This window comes from Miniopterus schreibersii (genome assembly GCF_964146895.1).
Source record: "Miniopterus schreibersii genome assembly, chromosome: 3".
Taxonomy (NCBI): Eukaryota; Metazoa; Chordata; class Mammalia; order Chiroptera; family Miniopteridae; genus Miniopterus; species Miniopterus schreibersii.
In genome coordinates, this window is record NC_138103.1 from 10,063,274 (window position 1) to 10,087,849 (window position 24,576).

Genomic DNA, 24,576 nt, shown 5'->3' on the forward strand with positions numbered 1-24,576 from the left:
GTGGGAGCTGCCACCTGAGGAGTCGGATGAGAGGACCACATGGGGGAAGGAGGGGCACTGGGCCAGGTCCCAGTCGTCATCTCTCCCATACACTGTGCCAGGGACAGACATCAGGTACCTTGGAAACAGAAACCAGGACTCACCCCGTCCACCGCCTCCAAATCCAGGCGCAGCTGACTCTGCAGTGAATGCAGCTTGGGCAGCGGGATGGCACCGATGTCGCCGCAGCCCCGCAGCCCAGGGAGGGCGGACATGCCGCGGCCTTCCAGCTCCTCCCGCAGCTGCCGAAACTGGGCCTCCACCTCTTCCTTCCTCTGCAGCGCCAGCTGCCGGGCGCTGTCGGCCGCCAGGGCGCGCTCCTTCGCCTCCTTGGCCTCCCGCTGCCACGCGTCACAGGCCTGAAACGCAGGGGGCTGTAGCGGCTGGCGGGGGAGGGCGCCCGCACACCCGTCCCCCGAGCCTGGGCACCGCCCCAGAGCTCACCTGCTTCACCTGCTGCCAGGACTCTTCCCACTGCCTGATCTTCCTCTTGGCCTCGTCCAGCTGCCGCCGCACCCGCGCCAGCTCCGCACCGTTCGGACTTGCACTTGCAGTGGGGGTGGGGCCGGCGCTCAGAATGGGGGATGGGCTGGGAGAGAAGCTGCCAGAAACAAAGTCCCAGATGCTCCCGGGGACTCCGTTCAAACCTGAGTGTGGAGGAGACAGACGTCAGCCCCAGGCGTGCTGAGACATCACAGACATCTCCCGGGCAGGCCCTGGGACCGCTGGGGCTCCACTGACAAGGCTGCTGCCCCTGGTCTTCCAGCCAGGCGCCTTCCAGCTGCCTGTGGCGTTTAAACAGAAAGGAAATGAATTCAAAGTTTCTGTGCCTGCATCATGTGGAGCGGCGCTTCTCAAACTCTGGTCCCAGGAATCCTTGACACATGTAGATCATCAGGCAACTTCGTCACCATGTGAACACCACAGAGCGCACTTACACAAACCGAAATGGCGGAGCAGAGCCCACCCACACCTAAGCCCCACGGTGTAGCCTACTGCTCCTGGGCTACCACCTCACTGAGTACTGCAGGCAGTTGTAACAGTGGTAAGTTTTTGTGTATCTAACATAGAAAAGGCACAGTAAAAATATAGTATAAAAGGTAAAACATGGCACACCTGTATAGGGCACTTACCATGAGTGGAACTTGCAAAACTGGAAGCTGCTCTATGCGAGTCAGTGAGCGGTGAGTGAGTGTGAGGGCCCTGGTTTTTGCTGTTCACTAGTGTAGACTCTATAACCACTGCCCCACACGCCCTCCCGCTTCCCTCCGACAGGGTCAGAAACAACACTGAAGCTGTCGGTGCTGCTCCATGACCAGCAATGTGGGCCAGACTGATGAAATAGCAAGAAGAAACTGGCTGGGTAATAGTCACTGTCAGGAGGGAGGGAGAGGTGGCCTGAGGATCAGTGATGATAAAAGTGAGGACAGAGAGAGAGAAAGGAGCGCAGGGCCCTGTGCTGGCCATGTGGCGACTGCAGTTGGAGCAATGGTCAGATTACGGAGCTTTGTGGTTTTCATAAAAAAGAGGGTGTTTAACATGGAAAGGGTGTAAAACTGAGGACTCAATAGTTTGACTTTAGGAATTTGGTTCCATTGGCCCAACTGGCACAAAGGGCTCTCTCACTAGCACTAAATTAATGGAAGAAGAGAAAACCTTATCTGTGTTTTACATCATTACAATCTGAAAATATTTCCAAAGTCCAGGGACAGGCTGGCTCCACACAACCACAGAAAGCTTTACTCAAGTGGCAGTGGCACTTCATATTTGCTAAGGCCACTGCTGTGGACTGGTGTCCTTGTACAGGATCTTAGGTCCTCAACAGGGAATTTACAGCAGTGCGCCCCACGACCATCACGCGGGACCTGCGAGGCGGGAGCGCCCTCTGAACAGCAGCTGGCTGTGCCGGAACAGCCCGGACTGACCGGAACGTAACCCACGCTCCGAGGCGAGGGGCTGCACGAGGAAGCCTGCTCGCCCCCACGGGTACCGCTCCCACCAGAGAACGAGTTCCCCCTGAAGCGCACAGCCTTCCTTCCTCACAGGAAATTCAGCTCAGGGCCACCGTCCTACGTGCAGCCCGTTGCTGACCAAAAGTCATTACGTGGTACATGACCATTTAAAATTAAACAAGTATTTTAAAATACTAATTCTTTTAAAGTATAACAGGATACATAAAATAAGTAACATTTCTGAGTGAAAGAATGTAAAATAAAAAATGGCACTGCTCCTATTGGGTCTCTGGTGACATCACACCTGTGCAGCCTCAGAAGTCACTGCACGTGCAACTGAGCAAGACGGGTCACGCTGCAGCGTTGTCATGACTGTGGCCTGGGAACACTGAGACCCTGAGAGAGTGTGACAAGCAAACTCCTGTCTGAGCCCCAGGGCACAACCAGCAAACCAGCAGAGACGTGGACAAGCGGCTGCCTGGGATAAGAGGCAAGGCCTAGGCACAGGGAGCGTGCAGGTCAGCATGGTGCAGCCCTCAGCGGGAGGAAAACCAAGTGGGGACAGCCACCCACGCCTCAGCTTATTCCACTTAAACTGTCACTATAGGGTAGCCCCTCCCCACGAACCCCAGCTCACCTAGAGAGTTGTAGGACGATGCCGAGGAGCCGAGCACCCTGGGCTCCGACTTGAGGGGTGGCGGCTGCTGGGGGGGCGTCATGGCCGAGGAGACAAGAGGCCCCGACAGGGACTGGGAGAGCGAGCTGAGTGGGGAGGTGGACAGGGATGACGAGGAGTGCAGGGACGGGGAGCGGGCCAGGCAGCCGGGGATGGTGACGGGCTCCGAGCCCCCCAGCGACCTCTGACCTGCGCAGAGTGGAAGGCCGGACAGTGAGGGGCGGAGGCGGCCCTGTGCCCAGGAAACAGCACAGCATGGCCTCTGGGCTGGGGGGCAGCAGCCAGAGCAGGGGGACATGGGGCACGGTGCTGGGGGTCCCAGGCCTGCAGCAACCTCGTGGAGGTGCAGCTACAGAGCTACCCCCAGGCCAAGATGTGGCCACAGCCCTCAACCAGTCAGACAAGCGGCAAGTGCACAGGACAAGGGTTTCAGCGGAGGTCCCACAGAGGCCAGACACCCACTAGGCCCTGGCAGCCAACCCACCCACTGGCATGATGGTCCCAGTACTTGCAGGGCCCCCCGAAATGGATTAATTTGTTTTAACATCAGAAGACAAAGATGAGCTTTTAGGTTGAAGAAAATGATTTGGTATGTTTATATATCTGTCTTCATGCCAATGCAGTGGTGGAAACGCTTCAGAAGGCTGTGAAGGCTGGCCATCCCTGTCCCCCATCCTGCACCCCCTACACACCATCTCTGTGGGGGCCACTTCGCTCAGGTGGAGGTAAACTGAGGAGTGGGAGGCTGCCCAGCCTGGGCTGCAGGGGCCTAGGGGACGGGGAGGGGACCTCTCCCACCCTAGAACCACTTAAGGATTCTTGGAAGGAGAGGCGCAGCCAGCCCCGGACACCCCGACTAGAGCGCCAGGTGTCATCGTTCTTACCTGTGGGTCCCAGGTCACTTCCGTCCTGCTCGTCCAACTCCTTATCCAGGGGGGCAAGGCTTACATCACTAAGATGGAGATCTAAGGCAGAACCTGTACAAGACATGTGTTAGAGCGGGGACATCCTGCCTCCAAGCTGGGGGCCAAGCTCTCCCTGCCCGCCCTCCCGTCCAACACTCACTCCTCCCGAAGAACCAGAGCCTCTGGGCATCCCACCTGTGGCCCTGAAGCTCAGCTTCCACCTTTAGATTTCTAATCACTGGGTGACATTTGACCAAGTAAACATACTTAACTAGTAAAAAAAATTCTAGAGGGCGCTGTCCATAGGAGAGTGGTTCGCAGACAAAGGCATGAGGCTGCACTCAGCACTGACACAGGGACCTCTGACCTCTACAGCAGGGGTCACAGCAGGGAGACCAATTCTGTTCTCCCCACCTTGGCACTGAGCAGGGTCCCTCCCATTTCCAGAGGATGCCAATACACCCCAGGCACATCTGCTAATGAAACGGGGGAATGGAACAGTAGGTCCTCGGAGCTGACCCCCCACCTCCCAAGGCTTTCCTCAGAAACCCTCTTCTGCAGGCAGGACACGTGGGAGCAGCACTGACTGGGCAGAGCAGGAAGCCGTCTTGGAGTGGCCACAGTCAGGCTGACCAGCCCCCAAAGCTGGAGCATGGCTCATGAGTTCCTGAGGTCCCACAGGATCAGCTCAGGGAAGGTGCAGCCCAAGGACCAGTAGGAGATGGCAGGGGAGGGGCAGCAGGAACTCCTGGGACACACCATGAGCCACAGCTGCCTTCCCAACCCAAAGTTAGGCTGGGTCTACATGAGAGCTTGGTGGCATTGGAGGCACAGCACACAGGAGTTCTGCCACTAAGCACCTTTCTCCCACCTCCACCTCTTGGGGCGCACTCTCTCCCCGCACAGCACCCTCTCCCAGAAGCAGGTGGGCCTCTGTGTGACTGAGCACTGTCCCCCTTGGTGGCTGAGGGTCCCCTTGGCTGCCCACGATGGCTGGCCAGATGCACCAGGTCTCATTTCAAGAGGCCACAAAGTCACCCTGCGCCAGGCCCCAGGACAGACGTCTCCACAGCCCAGGGGACACACCATGGGGACCTTGGTCAGACTTGCTTCTCTGGGTGAGCGAACTGGGCTTCTGGAGGCTCCCACCAATGCCCTGCCACCGGCTGCCTGGTGCCAACTGTCACAGAGTCCCCTGGACCATGGCTACAAGCAACATTAGGTTAGACCTGCCCAAGAAGAGGAGCCACTGCCTAGTTCTGACCAAACCTCGCACTTGGCTTTGCTCAGAGGCACAGCAGTGCCCCCTGCATAGGGTCATGCCAGGAAGCAGCTGGGGACCAAGCCGCAGGAAGGAGCTGCTGGGCTGGACTGGTTTCAAACAACCGCATTCAAATGTAGGAGTTGAGCAACGGCTAAGCCAAGGAAGGAGATGAAAGTGTGGCACAAGGAACGGGAACCCGCCTATGCTGGGGAGGGGGCTACTGCCTCTTTCTTCTCAATTTTTAAAAAATTTAGTTTATTGTTGAGAGTACTACAATGTCCCCCATTTTCCTCCCTTTGCCCTCTCCACCCATCTCTCACCCACCCCCAGGTGCCTTCTTTAATGAGACACATTTACTGTAGTCAGCAGGGAATGGGACAAGAGATGTGTAACTTCCAAAGAATGCAAGTCCCCCAGCACACGCAAATCCGTGGGGAGCCAGTTGTAGTACACATATAGAGCAGACCTGGGGTCCAGCCCAGACAGGCGTCCTCAGCTATACTGTCCCTCCCCTGCTCAGCCCCTGGAGGACCATGTGAGTTGACCGTAAGAAGGGCTCCTTGCCCATCTGAGAGCAATTGGCCCCGGCCTCCGTGGTGTGAGGCTGGTTGTGCACACTGAAGAGTAAGGGGCCTCGTGTCTAGGGCCCAAGGGAGCAGCATTGCCTAGCGAGGCCCAGGGCCTGCACCTGTCTCCTTGTTTCATCACCGCTGCCTGCAGGTATGACTGCGACCTGGCCCTGCTTGGGAACCAGGGCCTGGAGGGCAGAGTAAAGACCATGCTCCACTGGCCAGAGGGTGCTGGAGGGACACTCTGAGGACCTCCAACCCCTGGAGCATCAGAGCATCAAGGCGAAGCTACCAAGTCACCTGGAGAACACTGTTCTCCCCACACTGATATCTGTCAGCAGGAGCGGTGGGAGGTGCCAGGGCCCTGCCCACTCCCAAGGAGAAACTATTCACACACAAGTGTTAAGGACTCTGAAGGTCTTATCTGGAAAGGTGGTAAACACTCCCCCTCTGCGGCCCCCCCAAGTAGTCCCCAGATTCCATCTGTCATTCTGGAGTGTGAGGCAGGAAGGTGCTGAGCTGGTAACACTGACCCTGCAGATGCCTAACCCTACAAGGACTGTGGGGGTAGCAGACATCAGGCCCTGAGAAGGGGATGGAAAGACAATGAAAATTCCTCACTGGCCTCTGCGGGGCCAGTTCCTTCAGCAGGTCCCCTGATGACCCAACGCCACAGCCAAGGGCCAGGCAATGTGAAAATGGCCCAATGCCAGAGTCCTGACAGAAAGACCCTCAGGGAGACCTTGGGGTGGGGACCCCGGGGCAGGGCTGACCTCTGGCCTGCAGTCTCCCTCTGTGGGTTCTCCCGTCAGCTGTGCTGCTCAAGCCCCTCTCCGCAGCCAGTTCCTCCCCCTCCACAGGCAGCTTCTTCCTGACATACAGGGCACCGGGGCTGCTAAAACCAAGTGCCACACGTCGGGCAGCTTCAAACACCACAAATCCATTCTCCCAGTTCTAAATCCAGAAGTAGAGATCAAGGCGCACAGGGCTGCATTCCCCCTGGAGGCTGTGTTCTGCCTCTTCCAGTTTTGGCTTTGTCAGCAACCCTTGGCCTTCCTTGGCCAGTGGGTGCATCACCCTCTCTCTGCCACCATCATCACATGGCTGGCTCTCCTCTGTGTCTGTGTCCAAATCTCCTCCTCCTTAAGAGGACAGCAGTGATCTTGGATTAGGGCTCATGCTAATGACCTCATTTTAGCTTGATTTCATCTACAAAGACTGTTTCCAAATAAGGTCATGTTCCCAGGTTGGTGGCAGGGGGGTAGGACTGAGGCATATTTTTTTGGGGAACACAATTCAACCCCCAACAAAGGGGATCACCTGGGGACACACCCCACCTGATCCATCCCTCCAGGCTGTGCTCTGGTGCTTGAATGGGCCCCTCCCACAGTCCCAGAGCCCAGATCTCTTGGGACCCCTCCACAGATATACCTGTGTCCTGCTGCTGTGAATTTCACACAGTCTCTTGCTCACACCTGCTCTCTAGGACACAACCACAGCCCTGCAGGCTTTGCAGTCCCTCACGCAAGCCTGTCCCTGTTGGCCAACCCCCCCTTTCTTTCTTGCCATTCCACTTTCAGCTTACTCTTAGAACTGCTACCCAGACCTTGCCCTCCAGCCCTGTACCATGCCCCAAAACTTCTCTGGTCAAAGGCAGTCCCTGCCTGCTGTCTGTCCCTCTCCCCCTTCTCTTCCTGGGGCAACTTTTTTTTAAAATGTCTTTATTGGTTTCAGAGAGAGGAAGGGGGAGAGAGAGATAGGAACATCAATGATGGAGAGAGAGTCATTGATCGGCTGCCTCCTGCATGACCCCTACTGGGGATCCAGCCTGCAACCTGGGCATGTGCCCTGACTGGGAATTGAACCGTGACCTCCTGGATCCAAGGTTGATGCTCAACCACTGAGCCAGCCAGCCGGGCTGGGGCAACTTCTTAGCCCTCCCACCCTCCTTGGGAGTTCAGCAGCCCTTCCATACCCAGACACACATGGTTTCTGCAGCCCTCACCACAGATGCCCCAAACTCCCCTGAGCACAGTGCATCACCGCCTCCTACCAGGGAGAGGGCCACTGCAGTATCAGCGCCGCCTCACTCTGCGCACAGGTGCCTCCCTCAAGCTCCTGCACCTGGGACCACTCTGAACCGGAGCCCTGGGGAACCCTTAGCTCCTCCTCCTCCCTCAACACACAACAGGCCCAAGCTCCAGTCACCTCTGCAGGCTGCTCCTTCACCCTGACCTACACTGTCCCAAGAGTGGACTTGGCAATAGTAACCGTCATGTCACGAGTCCTGCTTCTCCAAAAAAACCTCACACCTTGGCATGCAGGTCAATGCTTCCTGGATGAACTCTGCCTCACCCTGCCCCTGCTCAAGCAGACTTTCCACCCCAAAATGGCTCCTCCTTTGTCCTTAAGCCATGACACTGCTATAGGCTGCGGCTTCCATTAGCCTCACTAGTCCTGGGTGAACTGCTCAGCCTCTAAAACCCTCTTAGAATCTCCCCCTGCTCCATTCCTGCACATCAGCTTAGACCCAGTGCTGGCTGTTGGGCAGACTCATCCTGTAAAAGCAAGCACCCTGACTCCCCCACCCCTTCACTCGGCCCTGCCTCCTCCACCTCTCCAGGGTCCCTGTGCTGCAGCCAATGGAGGCCCAAACCTACCCTTCATAAGCTGGCCTGGCATATCTGCTCAAGCTGGGGTCCCAAGACCCTGTGTGAACACGCTGGTCAGTGGGGCCTGAAAACATGGATTCAGCCCTCAGCACCTGCAGCCAGGGGCTCAGGTGAGGGATGGTTAGCTTCAAATCTTGCGGAGTTCCAGAAGCTTTTGAATAACAAAGGCACAAACGAATGGGGAAGCACACTGACTTGCAGGAGCCTTTTCTCACCTGGAATGACTCATCTCACTGAGCTCCCCTAACCCCACCCCAGGATTGGCACACAGGTGCACCCCTGCTGCCCTATCAGGCGCAGAGCCGCACAGGGAGGCCAACCCTCTCCTGACAAACCACAGCCCGCTTTCAGCTTCCAAGGCAGAGACCACGGCTCCCGGGCTGGGTCCTGGCCCACTTTCTCATGAGCAGTACTTCTATCACCCCATCACACCTTGCTGTTCCCTGAGGTCAGGCCCAGGTCTTCCAAAATAAAGGAGTAACTGACTTTTTAAAAGGCTTCAACACGCAAAATCCAGACGAACCCACCTACATAAACTGTGCCATCTGACCCAGAACCGGCCTTGCCAAAATACCAAGAACCGCCCTGACGTTAATGATAAATTAGCTGAAAGCTGCTGAGTAATGGCCCTGGCAAAGCCCCATTCCTGACATGACACAGCACATTAGAGAGGCGCCGCGATCTCCAGGGCCAGGGGACACGCGGGGACAACGCACATACTGCACAGAATTAAAGGCCAGATTGGGGGACTCAGAGACCAGAGGGAGCTCCCCACACCCACCCGGTCCGGGCCGTCCTCCCCCAATTACAAGACAGAGAGACACCAAGCACACCTGCTCACCGCGGGTCTGAGTTTCCGACGGTGCCGGCGCAGGCGGCGATTCGCAGAGGAGTCAGGAAACCGTCCTCTCCCGGGAGCAAGAGACCCACCTCCGCTAGGTGACTAAGGCTCCGCCGGAGAGGCCTCGCGGCGGGCGCCCACGCAGGGACCAGCGGGGCCTCTGCAGAGCAGGCTCCTCAAGAGCACAGATCTGCACGCACCTCACTCCGCAGCCCCTGGGAAAGCTGGTACCGACCCCTGCTCTCGCACCTGGCGCGGGCACCGAGGACCCGCACGAGCAGCATTTGGAGGGGAGCGCAGGGCGGGGCGGGGGGAGGTGCACGGAGGAGGGGAGCTGGGGAGACGCACCTTACTGCGGGGTGTTGGCGCGAGGAGGGGGCGCACCTGGGGAGGGAGGTTGGCGCGCCACACCTGAGCGGGACGCACGGGCCGCTCCGCAGCTTCGCGTCAGGACCACCCGCACCCCGACGGCGCGGGGCGGAGGTGCTGACTCACTGGCGGCCGCCGCCGCCGCCGCGGATTCAAATACGGCCCGCGGCCCGCGCCCCGCCCACCCCACGCCGGCCACGCCCACGACTGACGCCAGCCTCCGACGCGCCCGCCCGGCCCCGCCCCGATGACGCAATCCCGAGGCCGGGCCCGCGCGCGCCCGCCGGCGGTGCCGGGGGTCCAGGCTCCCGCCGCGCTTTCCCGCCCGCCGCTCCCCGCGCGGGACTCCTGCCCTTACTATTTTAATGGTCACTATTTTAATCTGAAACCTGTTCATATGACGTGAAAGACAAAGGAAATGAAGCCTGTCAAATGGCCCTGAGATGATTCCATGAAATCTATTAAATACAGAATAGTCTGGAAATGGCACTATTTTTTTTTTTTTAAACTTTACTCAAAATGAATAAATGGATGAATAATTTAAAAATGGATTCCTCGTCCGGCCGGGCGTGGCTCAGCGGCTGAGCGTCGACCTGGGATCCAGGCGATCAGGGTTCGATTCCTGGTCAGGGCACGTGCCCGGGTTGCGGGCTCCATCCCCAGTCGGGGGAGTGCAGGAGGCAGCTGATCAATGACTCTCTCATCATTGATGTTTCTCTCTCTCTCTCCCCCTCTCCCTTCCTCTCTCTGAAATCAATAAAGATATATTTAAAAAAAAAAAAAGTATTCCTCCGCCCGGCCAGTGTGGCTCAGTTGGTTGAGCGGCAGACTATGCACAGGAGCCGGTTCCATTCCTGGTCACAGCACAGCCCCAGTGTGGGGGGTGGGGGGTGGGGGGTGGGGGGGTGCAGGAGGCAGCTGATCGATGTTTCTCTCTCATCGTCCAGGTTTCAATCTCTTTCTCTCTCCCTTCCTCTCTCTCTAAAAACCAATAAAAAGATTTTTTAAAAAACTTAAAAAAATAACAAAATAAAAATGGATTCCTTTGACTCAGTGCATTAGTAATGATATAACCTGAATGAAACTGTTCTACAGGAGAAAACAATCTGGTCTACACCTATTAGCCCCAAAGCAGGTGGGGTGGGTGGGCACTCCAGTCCTGGGAGTCCTCAGCAGAAAGACTGCCCAGCTAGGGCCCTCCTGGGGCCAGAGGGCAGCTCGGAGGATTCCATTACTTCCCACAACTGGGACAGTATTAGGATGTAACTTTACACATGATCTCAGGAGGGTGAGCATAGAAAACGTGAGGATTGCATTGATAATACAAGTTCATTATTTCAACAACTGCAACAAAAATGTATTATTTGTAAACGGAGGCAGTGTTGATACTGAAAATAATTCACCTCTTTACCTCCCAGTAGTCGGTTCGAGAAATATTTAAGTCAATCAAAGGACACACAGCAAGAGAGTCAGTGACATACTAAAACAGGCTGAGGGTGGCCCTTAGGTGTTAGATAATAGCTGAAAAAATTACTAGAAATATGCTAACTCCAATCTTAAACTCATCACCTGTCTGGTGAGGCCACTTTCAAAGCATCTAGTTCTATTTTTCACTCAGGTGAGCAGAGCTTCACCTATTTAGGGGCAAGAATTTCATTTTCCTAATTAATTTTCTCTTTTTTTAAAATTTATTTATTTATTTTTTAAATGTATCTTTATTGATTTCAGAGAGAAGAAAGGCGAGGGAGAGATGGAAACATCAATGATGAGAGTCATTGATCGGCTGCCTCCTGCATGCCCCCAACTGGGGATTGAGCTGGCAACCCGGGCATGTGCCCTGACCAGGAATCGAACCCTGATCGCCTGGATCCTAGATCGACGCTCAACCGCTGAGCAACGCCCAGCCGGGCCCTAATTAATTTTCTCTTATGCTCAAATTTTACCATTACTACCTTTATACTGGGGGAAATAAGCTTTATTTTAAAATTTTTGTGTGCTTGTCCAGCCAGCATGGCTCAGCGGTTGAGCACTGACCTATGATCCAGGAGATGGAGGTTGGATTCCCTGTCAGGGCACACACATGCCTGGGTTGCGGGCTCGATCCCCTGTGGGAGACGTGCCGGAGGCAGCTAATCAATGACTCTCTCATCATGGATGTTTCTCTCTCCCCCCTCCCTTCCTCTCTCTGAAATCGGTAAAAACACACTTTGAAAAAAAATTTGTGTGTGTGTGTGCTTATCTGTAACAATAAAGTTTTGTGCTGCTCAGGCTGTGACTCTTATTGGAGCAGCTCCCCTGTCCTGTCCTGCCAACAGCCACACCTTCCCAGCCAACCCCGGGACAGACAATTTGAAACTGCCACAAACAGAAGGCCTTCCCTGAATCTCCCTGTACCAGGATAGACATGTAGGTGAGGGTCAGCTCGGCAATGCAGAGAGCCCTCCACAGGTGCCAGGTGTCCCAACCACTCAGATGTGGCCTAAGGGGGGCAGCCCACCACCCCCATGGCTGTGTGTCCATCCTGCTCTTCCCTGCACTTTCATGACAGTCCCTACCGGAGCTCTGAGCCCCTACCTAGGCTGCCAGATAGGTTCCTCCCAACCTGGCTCCAATCGCATTGGTCATCAGCCGACAAACCCTCAATGACTCCTAGCAGCTAAGGAACACCTATAGTTGGCAGCCATGCCCACTGCCTTCTGGCCTCATCCCCAATCCCTCCACACCCTTGTCATGCCCGGCCCCTCACCTTCTGGCCTCGCCGCCCCACCTAGATCCCGCTTTAATTTCTCTAAAGCCTCCCATTCTCTGCCTTGCCTTGAGGCCTGTGCAGCTGCCCCCACCCGAGGGCTCCTCATCAGATCTGTAGCCTCAGGCTGCTGGTGAAGCAGGCATTTCCACCACCACATGCCATGCGGCCAAACTAATAGACCAAAAACACAGGTGGCTTTTCCACCAAAACTTGCATTCTGAAAGGTATTCCCAAAATGCTACAATGTCAGTACTAAGAGAAGTCAGGGCAAGAGTCTTGGGCTTACCTGGGACAGACTCGAGGGCACTGCCAGTGGGGTCCAGTGGGTGGGCACGGGCCGAGAGAACAGGCAGAGCGGTGGGGGATGAGCTGCTGGAGCCAGCACTGGACGCCAGGCTGGACGCCACGCTGGAGCTCACACTGGGAGCAAGCGGGTGAACCATTGTAAACACCGCCAGGTGGTTCTGTGCAAAGACACAAACTAGATGAGCAGACGCACCCGCAGGGACAACAGCAGCGTGACCTTAACACAGTGTCACGGACAGAAGCATTGACTGACTTCCATCCTCAAAGCAAAAAATAACGAAAGTGGGCTTTCCCCCTAAATGTCCCATTATTTACAATGACCTAGGCAAGCAGACTTGCTAGCAGCCAATCACCCAGGGATGGGAACAGATGTATCTAGAAAGTGTCTCATCTAATGAACTGCTCTGCATAAAGCGGTTTTAAAGAGTAGGCATTCAGCACTAGAAAACCGCCCACCAAGAGACCAAAGTAGAGAACCAGTCCCCTTCTGAAAACAGATGAAATGGTCCCATGACCTCATTACCCAAGAAAAGCAAAAAACGGGGGCAATTCACACCATCTTTATGTGACAGGTAACACTGAAAGACAGCTAGCCCAGTCTTGGATGAAGAGCCGGTAAAGTGCAGGGCGCTGTGCACAAGGAAAGCGTGCAATGACAATGGCTCGGGACAGAGCCGCGAGCCAGCCCGCACTGCATCTAAAAGACAGGCTTGGAAGTTACTACGACATCAGGAGTCAGAGCTATATTGAGGTGAAATGTGTGATGTCTGGGTTCTGCTTCAAAATAATATAGAAGTCACCCTGGGGGTGGGGGAGCTAAAAGAAGGCCAGCGACAAGGTGGGGTTGCTAGTTTATCAGCTTAAGGGAAGTTTTCCCTAATAAGGAGTGTTACCATGCATTCTGTCAGGCAGAAATCTGGCATAGGACAGTTTTTCGAAGTGAATGTTACTTGGCCCTGAGGCCTCGTTCTCTGTGTTCATGGGCTCCCAGCCCCCTCCACTGGCTTTGCTCAAGAGAGTTACCCATGACAGACCACTGATTCACGAGTACAGAGACCCTGGAACTGATCACTACTGTTGGAGGTTAAAATTTAAAAATAAAAACTCAAATTGCAGAAGTCTGGGAAGCTGTGTCCCCTAATGCTCCCCGGGGTCACCCACAAGCAAGCTTTCCTGTCCCTCCAGCTGTGGAGGTGTGACCACAGGCCTCTCGTTCCTTGCCCTCCCCTGGGCTATGTGCCTTCCCCAGGTGAGCCAGGAACTGCTGTAACCCACTGAGGACACTGCATATGCCCCAAACCCCACACACTGAGCCTGACCTGGAGCCACAGCCTGAGGCACCCACCCACACAAGTCAAGTCACACTGCAGGAGGACGTGCCCCCTCAAAGACATCAGGTGACACTTTGTCCTGACAACTGATGACAACATCCAGGTGGGCCCTTTCACTGAGGCCATGGTAGTTACAAATGTACCAGGATGGGTCAAGCACGGGGTCCCCAACACAGGGGAGTCTGACACATACGGTGAGATGGGGGACCATGCTCCCCATGACAGCTTTGTCTGCTTGGCTTACTTTCTTCTTTCTTATGGTGAAATATACATAACACAAAATTAACCACTTTAACCATTTTTATGTGCACAATTCAATGGCACTAAAGACATTCACATTGTCGAGCAACATCACCACCATCCATCTCCATAACTTTTCCATCTTCTCAAATTGAAACTCTGTCCCCATTAAATACTTACTCCCCACTCCTCCCTCCCCGACCCCTAACACTACCATCCTACTTTCAATCTGTATGAATCTGACTCCTCTAGGGGCCTCTTATGAATGAAATCATACAATATGTGGTCCTTCGTGTCTAGCTTATTTCACTTAGCATAGTATCTTTGTTAAGGACTGAATGTCTATGTCCCTCCAAGATACAAGGGTTGAAGCCCTAACCCCACCACAGTGTGCCTGTATTTGGGGACAGGGCCTTGAAGGAAGTGATTAAGGTTAAATAAGGTACTAAGAGTGGGATCCTGATCCAATAGGACAGGTGTCCTTATAAAAAGAGAAAGAGACACCAGGGATGTGCATACACATGGAAAAAGAATATAAGCACATAGCACGATGCCAGCTGTCTGTAAGCCAAGGAGAGAGGCCTTGGGGAGATCAAACATGCCTACCCTTTGCTCTTGGACTTCCAGCCTCCAGAACTGTGAGAAAATAAATTTCTGTTATTTCAGACAGCAAGTCTATGGTATTTTGTTATGGTAGCCAGAGCTAATAGTCTTCAAGGTTCATCCATGTTGTAGCATTGCCAGAACTTCCTTCCTTTTTAAGGCTGAATAATATTCCACTGTGTGTATACACCACATTTTGCTTATCCACTCATCCGTCAATGGGCACTTCGGTTACTTCCATCTTTTGGCAATTCTGAATAATGCTGCTATGAACATGGGTGAACAAGTCTCTCTTTGAGACACTGCTTTCAAATCTTTTGGGTATATATCCAGAGGTGAAACTGCCCCATCATATGGTAGTTCTATTTTTAATTTTTCAAGGAACTACCATACTGTTTTCTAATGCACAGAAGTTGCAATTTCTCCACATCCTCACCAACATTTCTTATTTTCTAGTGTGTTTTTTTCTTACAGCAGCCATCTTAATGAATGTGGAAGTCATATCTCATTGTGGATGTGTTAGGACAAGGATCTCAATGGGCAGTTCTAAATGTTATTTTTGCTAAATGTTAAAATATAGCACAGTATTTTGCAGATGCAGCAGTAAACTAGATAAGCTGAAGGGGGAACTCAAGAAATGAAAGTAGCCAACTGCAAAGAAGAAATCAACATATAATTCACCAAATAATATATATAAGCAATGGGTAAGCCTCCCTTTGAGGAAGCAGAGCTTTGCACATAAATCCTGTCTCCCTGACTTGCTGCAAGCAAGTAAAATTACCTTGTGATAACAACCTCTCGTTTGTTTTTTAATTCTTGCCTGAGGTTATGCACTTTTGCTGATTTTTTTATAGAGAGAGGAAGGGAGAGAAACAATGATGTGAGAAACATCAGTTGGTTGCCTCCCGTATGTGCCCAACCAGAGAGCAAACCCACAACCTAGGTATGTGCCCTGACCAGAAATCGAATCTGCAGCCTTATAATGTATGGGATGACATTCCAACCAACTGAGCCACCAGGCCAGGACTCACCTTTTTTTTTTTTTTAATTGAGTTTGAGAGAGAAAGGAAGGGAGAGGGAGAGGGAAACATTCAGTGAGAGAGTGAAACATCCATCAGCCCCCTCCTGCACGCTCCACACTGGGGATGGAGCCTGTAGCCTGGGCAAGTGCCCTGACTGAGAACTGACCGGGCAACCCTTACGTGCACGAGAGGCTGCCCAACCGACTGAGCCACACTGGCAGGGCTCACCTCTCATTTTTGAATAGAGTACCCCAAGTGGTGAACCCCTTGTTAACAGATGTGATTTGCATTTCCCTGATGACCAGTGGTGTTGAGCATCTTTTCATGTGCTTATGGGCTATTTGTATATCTCCTTTGGAGAAATGTCTATTCAAGTCCTTGGCCCATTTTTCAATTGGGTTGTTTTGTCAATGTTGAGTAGTAGGAATTCTCTTTAAGTTATGGACATTAACCCCTTATCAGACACATGATTTGCGTTTTCACTCTGCTGACACTGTTCTCTGACACACAAGTTTTTCTTGTTGTTTTTTTAATATGTTCTTATTGATTTTAGAGAGAGAAACGCTGATGTGAGAAACATCAATTGGCTGCCTCCTACACACCCCCTAGCAGGGACCGAGCCTATAACCCGGGTATGTGCCCTGACCAGGAATCAAACTGACGACCTTTTGGTGCACAGGATGAAGGTCAACGAACTGAGCCACACCAGCCAGGGTGGGATACACGTTTTTAATTTTGATGATGTGTAACATCTATTTTCTCTTTTGTTGCCTATGCTTTTGGTGTCATATCCAAGAAACCATCACCAGTCCCAGTGTCATGAAGCTTTTCTTATGGCTTGTTCTGAGTAACAGGCTGGAAGAGAGCAACTTCCATTAATGAGAGACACTTGGTCAGGGGACCTTGGAGTAACCAGGGGTCTTATCAAAGTGATAACCTTGAAAACGTACATGTTAGCAAGGAAGCGAGTACCCCAAGGTACTCAGGATGATGACTCTGCCCCCAACCGCATGGCTCTCACAGGGTTGTATTCTCTGGGACTGGCAAGGTGACATGCCCGGCTGCCTTACACTGGGCCTCTCGGGTGGGGTGAGAGTGAGTCCTGGGCTCTGGGCACTCCAGGGACAGATTCTCTCAGTCTCTGCAGCCTGCATGGACCATCACCTGGGCCATGATGGGTGCCTCAACTCTGAGCAATGGTGGAGGCGCCAGCAGGAAAGCTGCTTTACTCCACATGCTCCATCAAGTGTGGCCTGGCAAGAAGGCTTCTAAGGAAGAGACCACCCAGGAAGGAAAATGGAAACTGGGGAGTGGGCCAGACTAAGCAGGAATTGAACCACCTCAGTTTATCAATGAAAACTCTGGGCAGAGGGGCACCTGGTGCTCCCCACCCCAACCCAATGACTGAGGCCCTAGAAACAAGAGCTGCCGCCAGGGCTGGGGAACACAGGGACAGTGGGGACACAGGGACCTGCGGCTGACACAGAGGAGATGGGAAGTCTCAGGGATGGAGGGGTCAGCACTGTCCTCTGGCCAGAGTGGACAGGCGCCCACATGCAGGGAAGGGGTCCCCAGGATAGCCGTCTGTCCACTAGAGTACTGCTGGTTCTCCAATCCTGCCCCACCTGGCGCTCGCTGGCCCTGGAGCCCAGCTTTGGGACAGGATAGAAAAGGGTCTCTGGGCACCAGCAAGAGCTGGCTTGCAAATGAATTTGGCCAGTCTACTCACAGTGCCTATTAGGGCTGCTGCCACATTATGAGGACACACCAGGTGGTGGGGAACAACACGATGTCCCCAGGGCAGCTCACACACTGGGACCACCCAGCCTTCTCCTGGGGCTCCTGGGCCCTGACCAGTGTGTGGGTCCCTCACTGTGCAGCGTGGGGAGTCTGCCCTCCAGCTCCTTTCCAGGCCCTTCTTCCACAGCCCTGAGACAGGCAGCGTGCCCATTGGCTAACTTACTGCTAACATTTCCTGTTTCAGAGTCTTAATGAACATCTTGTCAATTTTCATCTCTTAAAAAAACACACAAAAATCGCAAAATAACTAAGTTGCATTTTTACTTTGAACTATCCTGCTGAGTTCAAACATGTGCTTCAGAAGCTCCTAACAGAACATAAGTGCCTAAATAACTTGCTTCAGACAAACATTTGGGAGAAAAATCTGCCCTCGGTGGGACATTCAGAAAACCAGGAGAGAAGGAAAGGAGAGGTGTTGTCATTTAGGAATTTTAAAAAAAGATCACCACAGAGACGGTGACATCTGGTTGAAGTGCCAGCCCGAGAGGCGAGCATCTGCTGCCTGCCACACAGTGCCAGGCCTTCCGAATGTTTACAGCTCTGCTTGTTACAGTGATGGGTAAAAACAAGTGTTCAGAGTCCTTAGGGCAGTGGTTTTCAAAAAAAAAAAGTTTCTCAAAACAACTAGGTTTGAACACTCCTGAAAGCTGGGTTGCGCAGAACAGAGAGAAAGACACCCCACCTTTGCTGAAGCCTCAGGGCAGTGGGGGTTCTGCTGGAAGCCCCCGATTCAGCCTCTCTGAGAGGGGAAAACAGTTAACAAAACCTCAAAGAACATACTGACCATTATCTCAGATGTGACAATAAGCTGTGACCTAGAAAGACCAAGCCAATTATCTTGCGGTGTCTGGGCTGAACTATGTCCCCAGAACCTCCAATGTTGGAGTCCTGACCCCAGTACCCCCAAGGGTAACCTTACTTGGAAATGGGATCTTTAGTGAGGAAATCAAGTTAAGATGAGGTCATTAGGGTGGGTCCTAATCACTATGACTGGTATCTTTATAACAAGGGGGAAATCTGGAGACAGACTACAAACACAGGGAAGAGGAGAGAAGATAGGAAGAAGGCTGTCTATGGGTGCAGGACACAGGCCTGGGACACATCCTGCCCTCATCTTGATTTCAGACTTCCAGCCTCCAGACTTCAAGAGAATCAGCTTCTAATGTTTAAGCCGCCAAACTGTGGTGCTTTGTTACAGCGGCCCCAGGACACACCCAGACGAGCTGACAAGCTACGTCTTACTAGACTTATTTCCCCGCAGAGGAAACTTTCAAGGGCTCGGGCTTTGTTGTTTCCAAGGTATAGGCAGACCTTGTTTTATTGTGCTTCACAGATGTTGCGTTTTTTTACAAGCTGAAGGCAAGACCCTCCACCAGCAAAAATTTTACAACAACTCTCTTTATTGCCATACTCGCTTTACCGCAGCGGTCTGGAACCCAAACCACATATTTCCAAGGTCTGTCTATACAACACAATTTTTTAAACATTAAAACAAAGGACACATGGAACAGATGACTTTAAGAAGATAACTAAAAAAACAGTTAAGTGCCCTGGCTGGGTAGCTCAGCTGGTCAGAGCATCGTCCCAATACACCACGTTGTGGGGGGTTCGACCCCCGGTCAGGGCACCTACCCTACAAGAATCAGCCGGTGAATGCATAAGTAAGTGGAACAATAAACCGATGTTTCTCTCTCTCTCTCAAATCAATAAATTTAAAAAGAAATAAAAACATAGTTAAATTACACGTGCACATTAACCAGGCCACTTTGTGTGAAGAGCGAGCGTGACCAGCTTAGGAAGTCATACCCAGGCCTGCTGTCCACGTTATCACAGACAGCGTGAAATCGCCCCAGGAGCACGGTACCTGCTTACTGTCGTGCTCACTGGCCTTCTGGTTGCCTTCAGCAGGTGAGTCCCTCCGCTTTGCCTGCAAAGGAGAAAGAAAACACAGCTGACTACAAGTATACAGAGCAAATGTACACAGCCCCAAGCTTCGCTCAGAAGGGAAAATATAACAAGCGCCTAGTGGCATAGGATAGAAAGGCATTTGGGGCGGCGAGCTTTCGTCAGCGCTCCTCACTGCCGCTTCTTGCACCTGGACATTGACCTCTGACCTCCGGGCCAGTCTGTGAAGGTGGCATGTGAAGGTGACCCTCTCCTCCCCTCCCAGGAAGAGGGCCTCTTCATCACCAGACACACCAAGCCCTCAGAAGATGCAGGAGACTGAGTCTGCATAACACGCCTCGCTGAAGTAACCCTTACCTTCCATCCTTTCTCCCCAGATTTACCACCCCTAGGGGCACAAACCCCTTTCCTTTGATCTAACCAGTTCTTTGAGTCTTTTGTAAAAAGAATAATAATGTTTTTATTGACTTTGAGAGAGAGGAAGGAAGAAGGAGAGAGAGATAGAAACATTGATGAGAGAGACATTGCTGGGCTGCCTCCTGCAAGCCCCCCCACCAGGGATCGAGCCCGAAACTCAGACATGTGCCCTAACAGGGAATAGAACCATGACTGCTTGGCTCCTGTGCCAACGCCCAACCACTGAGCCACACCCAGCCAGGCACTTCTCTGGTCTTGGCTTTTCTGTGAAGGACTCCATATGTGCAAGTAATAAACTTTTTCTCCTGTTAGCATATTTTTTGCCAGTTTAATTTTCAGGGCCCCAGTTCCTGAACCTACAAGGGTAGAGGGAAAAGTACTTTTCCTCTCCTACACGTATGAAAGTCCTAACTCCGCTGAGCCGCCTTCTGGGATGACTGTGCACAATGATGGCTCTGCCCAGAGCTCAGGGTCCGTATTCCCTCAGGTCAAACATAAGCCCCAAAACGTCCTTCCAATCTCAGAAGTGTTCTGATTTTTATGCCTAATTTTATAAGTGAACTTGTAGCGGGGGCTCGGTTCATCCTGGCCTTTCTTCCTGAATTTTTGGGGTTTCTGGATTTGCAGAAGGACCGAGAGAGCTCACTAAGGGCAGAAGAAGAAACGGTGTCCATGGAGGCACTGGCTAGGGCCCCTTCCCCCTACACTTGGCTGTGGAAAGCCTGCTGGGCTCACACTCAGGTCACCCTGGTATGTCTGGATTCACTGGATGTTTCTCACCCAGAAGTGACCTCCCACCCACAGATTTCGGGGAGGGGCTCCAAAGTTGCTGACCAAAGACCCGAGCATCAATCACTCTTTAAGGCTAAGTTTGAAAAAGCTTTGATTGTCCTGACACAGCTCTACTTACTTTGAAAAATAAGCCCCAACCCTGGGCAGGCCCACAGAGCTCCCAGCAGTGGAACCGCAACCCATCGTCCAGGCCCCTCTCCCGCTATCCCTGCCCTGTGCCTTCAGGCTACTGGGGGGTGGGGGCAGCTCATGCTCTTGGTCAGCAACTCCCCATTACACAGGTACTTTCGCCAACAGGTGCCCAGGCTGTCCCCTAACTGTATGTGGAACATCCAGGCAGAAGGGATGGCAATGAGAGTGGTGGTTTGCCCCTAGGCAGGGTGCTGTGGGTACGGCTATCAAAGGTGACTGAGGTTCAGAAAAACTGTAAAGGGAAGCTGCCCCCCATGAAACAGCTTCTCTGGGACATCAAGATCCACACTGAGGTTTGACACTCTTCAAGTGTCCCAACCAATCTGTTCCCTTAGGATCACTATGGAAACCAAATGCCCCCCCACCTGGTAGCTGAGCCCAAAAAGGTGGCCAGAGGTAACCCCAAGCACCTTAAAGCCCTACGTGTTTTCCTACATGCTTGAAAGTCATTCACCTATCTCCTGACGATGTCACCCAGAAGAATTGGCCAATTTCCATGCCTCAGTCACTGGAAGTCTTGGTATTTATACTGAAACAGTTTGCTTGGATCTGTTTAATGAACACTCTTAGAGGACTCTGCCTTCCCCAACTTGCACGCCCAGCCCTCGGGCCCATGTGAACTGTCTCATGGAACGACAACTGACCAGTGCCAAGCCCAGCTAGAGAGGCAGTGGCCATACGCTCTGAATGCACAAGATGCACTGTTCACTTTAAAATGATGAGTTGCATATGTGAGTCTCTCCCCAGTGTAACTGAGGGCCCGTGAGGTAGCAAATCCAGGTGGAGCCCTTCCTTAGTGCTAGAGGGGCTCCGAGACCCCCGGACTCTAACTGCAAGGCCTGACCCCGGAGAGGGGGAAGGGCTCGCCTACAAGAGCAGCCCAGCTCTCTGCTGGACTGAAGGAATTCAGCCAGATGGCTACTTTCTTGGTGACTCCAACAGGACAAATGAAAACACTCATGCACCAAAGTCACTGAGCTCACCTGAGGAAGGGGGTCGCCCCTGCCCTCTCAAAATACTCCGAGTAAAGGCATACACAAGGAGCCACTACCTCATCAGTGAGGGCAGGACACAAGGTCTGAACCCTATCCCCACCATCTCACTGTGTCCTCAACGACATGAGGGTGCGAATCCATCAGGGCCACCAGCTCCCAGAAGTGATCTCCCAGTCTCTCACTGCCCCTGAAAACCTCCAGAAACACCCTGCCTGCGACCCTTGGGAGGGCTCACTATCAGGGACCTGCCCACACTAGCCCTCAGCCTGCCCCAGCCAGCATCTCCCCTCCCCGGTGGCAGAGAGCCCTGAGAGGACCCCACCTAGACTTGGGGTCCTTTGTTTATGGTCAGCCCAAGACTGTGCCTTCATGAGCGGCTAATATGTGAGTGTCTGGCACATGGCAAGGCCCAAGCCAGAACTCAGCCAAGACTCTTCTAGAGTCTCTTAGGAGCCACCAGCCCAAAGGCAGACTGTCTTCAGAAATAATTACCCAGAAATCACAACCATCTGCCCCTTACAGTTTGGTTAAAAAGCAAAGGACAGAGCAGGTCACCCACCAGGCACCCTCCTCAGGACGCAGCCTACTTACGTTTCCAGGTGGGCCACTGTTGGCCGTGCAGCTGCTGGTGGGGGTGAGGTCTCGGCAGCTCCAGTCGTTGGCCATTCCCAGGCTCTCTGGAGGAAAAGGGGAAGCAGGCTTTGAGCGGCTGCTAGCTGCAGGGGTCTTTGGTCAAAGGATCCCCTACAATTAGGGAAAGAGCCTGCACTGGTCTCATGACAACAGCCTTCCCTAGTGGTGGGGAGAGAGGACATCCGAAACACCACGTGAGCCGTCAGGGCAACATGGCCCTCCAGTCTTAGGTGTGAGACTCGAATGATTTGAAGATCAGAAAACAATGTAAAATTTCAGTAAGAACAGCCACCCTCCCCATTAAAAGAAAAAACAGACAGTAAAATTGGAGTTGGCAACAAAACTGGAACCCTAACTTGAAAGCTTTTAAGAGGAAGCCCCGAGAAACACTGAGCAAAGGCCAAGTCTGCATGAGTGTTCTTGCCACTGAGATTTGCTTCTGTCTTTCGGAATGTTTTATGGGCCCATCTGGCCATCAAAATTAACCCCCCTCACACAAAAAATAACCTATGCTAGTGCCTAGCCACTGAGCTCAGGACCCCAGAACACCTGGAGGGCAGGGCCTCTCTGGGCCCCACAAGGCCCAGCCCGTAACCCGTCCCACCTCAGGGACCCTAAAAGGCATGTCGGTGCTCCCACCTGCTCCCCTATCCTCAAAGCCTCCTCCGGGTGAACAGAAAGTCTGGTGAGCGCCTGTGGGCCGTCTCACTTGATGGGTCTACAGAGGCCAAGCTGGAGCCTGCTGGGAGTTGGGTACTTACTTTCCACGTGTGCAAAGGCACAGAAAGGACCCCGAGGGCAGTAGCCGGTTTGGCGCATGTCGTTGCACTTTGTAGATTTGTAGATCTAGGAAACAAAAATAAAGTAAAATGGAAAGGCTAGATTGGAAATGGGTTCCTGTGGGAAGCTGAGAGAGGATGCACCACAATGGAGAGACCTAAGCTCCCAATCACAACTGGGGTCTTCTGAAAAGAGGGATGTGGACGTGGCCCCTCCCCTGCAGGCCCCGAGTCCCCAAATCCCTCCTACGCACAGCGGCCCGGGGAACGAGTGCCTGCAGCGTGTCCTTGAAATCACACACTTGGCATTTTCTGAAAGATGCACCTGATTCAGTCCCTGGTACACAGCAGGTGCTCAAGATGTATCTATTAAATGAACATGTGTCCACTCTATAACCAGAACTGATCCACTTCATTTGGGTCAAAGATACTCTTGTCTCCTGTCAACAACAATGGGGTCTGGTCCCGCAGCACACCCAGGAAAAACAGACCAACCTTAAGGCCCCCCTCGTGGGCCTTGCCAAGGCAGGGTCTCTGCACTCCTGCCCAGATCCCAAATAGACACCACCCCTCCTGTCTTCCCTGCCTTCGGTGCCGTTCAGTCCCCTTGACTCCTCAACTGTCCCCTAGGCAGCCACACCAACAAAAACTATTTCAAAGGATCTCAAATATACTAAAAATATCAGGAGGCTAAATGTCATTTTATGTGCATTTTAAAGCACAGAATCTCAACAGAACACACTTTCAAGAAACGAAACACAATCACAATCCTTTGGATGAGGGACCCACCCCTTCCCAGAGCTCGGGGTGCCTCATTCGGCACAGCCATGCACTCTCTCACTCTGGCACCTGCTTTCACGCCCAGGACAGCCCCTAGTGCACACAGCGCTCGGCATGCTAGTGTTCAAGGAGCCCCTGGGGAAGGCGTGTTCACTATTCTGAGTTTTGTCTTGCTTGCGAGTGAACAAACGTAACGTATGCACCAAGGTGTATGTGTGAAAACAGATGGCAGCCAGCCAGGCGAGGCTCAGCGGTTGAGCATCAACCTAGGATCCAGGAGAGCGGGGTTCGATCCCCAGTCAGGGCACATGCCCGGGTTGCGGCTCGATCCTCAGTCGGGGCAGTGAAGAAGGCAGCCGATCAATGACTCTCTCATCATTGATGTTTCTCTCTCTCTGTCTCCCTCTCCCTTATATATTAAAAAAAAAACACAAAAAAAACCCAGATGGCAAATGGTGAGTGACACAGGACATGCTCACATCCATGTGGCTACAAACACAACCGGCAGGTCTAAAATAAAACCAGGTGCGAGTGCCCCAAGGGCACCATCAATTCACTTTTTTCTTTTCTATTAAGTCACAACACTGACAACAAACACAGTTAAGTAAAAATTCACTGGTGTCCAGCAGTGTTAAGTCCTAATTCTGCACCTACACGATCTGTATAAAAAGAAGAGCATCAGCCCTGGCCGGTTTGGCTCAGTGGTGAGAGCGTCGGCCCTCAGACTGAAGGGTCCCGGGTTCGA

General features: G+C 52.9%; 1 protein-coding gene across 5 annotated transcripts in view; it reads right to left on the minus strand.

Annotated features, from left to right (window-relative positions):
* UNKL (unk like zinc finger) overlaps positions 1–24,576 on the minus strand; it is a 44,504-nt gene that overhangs the window by 3,126 nt on the left and 16,802 nt on the right. For 3 of the 5 annotated variants that reach the window (XM_081133569.1, XM_081133570.1, XM_081133571.1), the window contains 8 exons: positions 23,034–23,118; positions 22,231–22,316; positions 19,203–19,265; positions 12,323–12,500; positions 3,552–3,644; positions 2,629–2,856; positions 484–686; positions 144–398 (listed from right to left, as the gene is read on the minus strand). In XM_081133569.1, coding sequence (XP_080989695.1) covers positions 144–398; positions 484–686; positions 2,629–2,856; positions 3,552–3,644; positions 12,323–12,500; positions 19,203–19,265; positions 22,231–22,316; positions 23,034–23,118 — 1,191 coding nt within the window. Of the gene's footprint in view, positions 1–143; positions 399–483; positions 687–2,628; positions 2,857–3,551; positions 3,645–9,266; positions 9,481–12,322; positions 12,501–19,202; positions 19,266–22,230; positions 22,317–23,033; positions 23,119–24,576 lie in introns of those variants that run through there. The other 2 variants (XM_081133572.1, XM_081133573.1) reach the window with 2 other exon arrangements.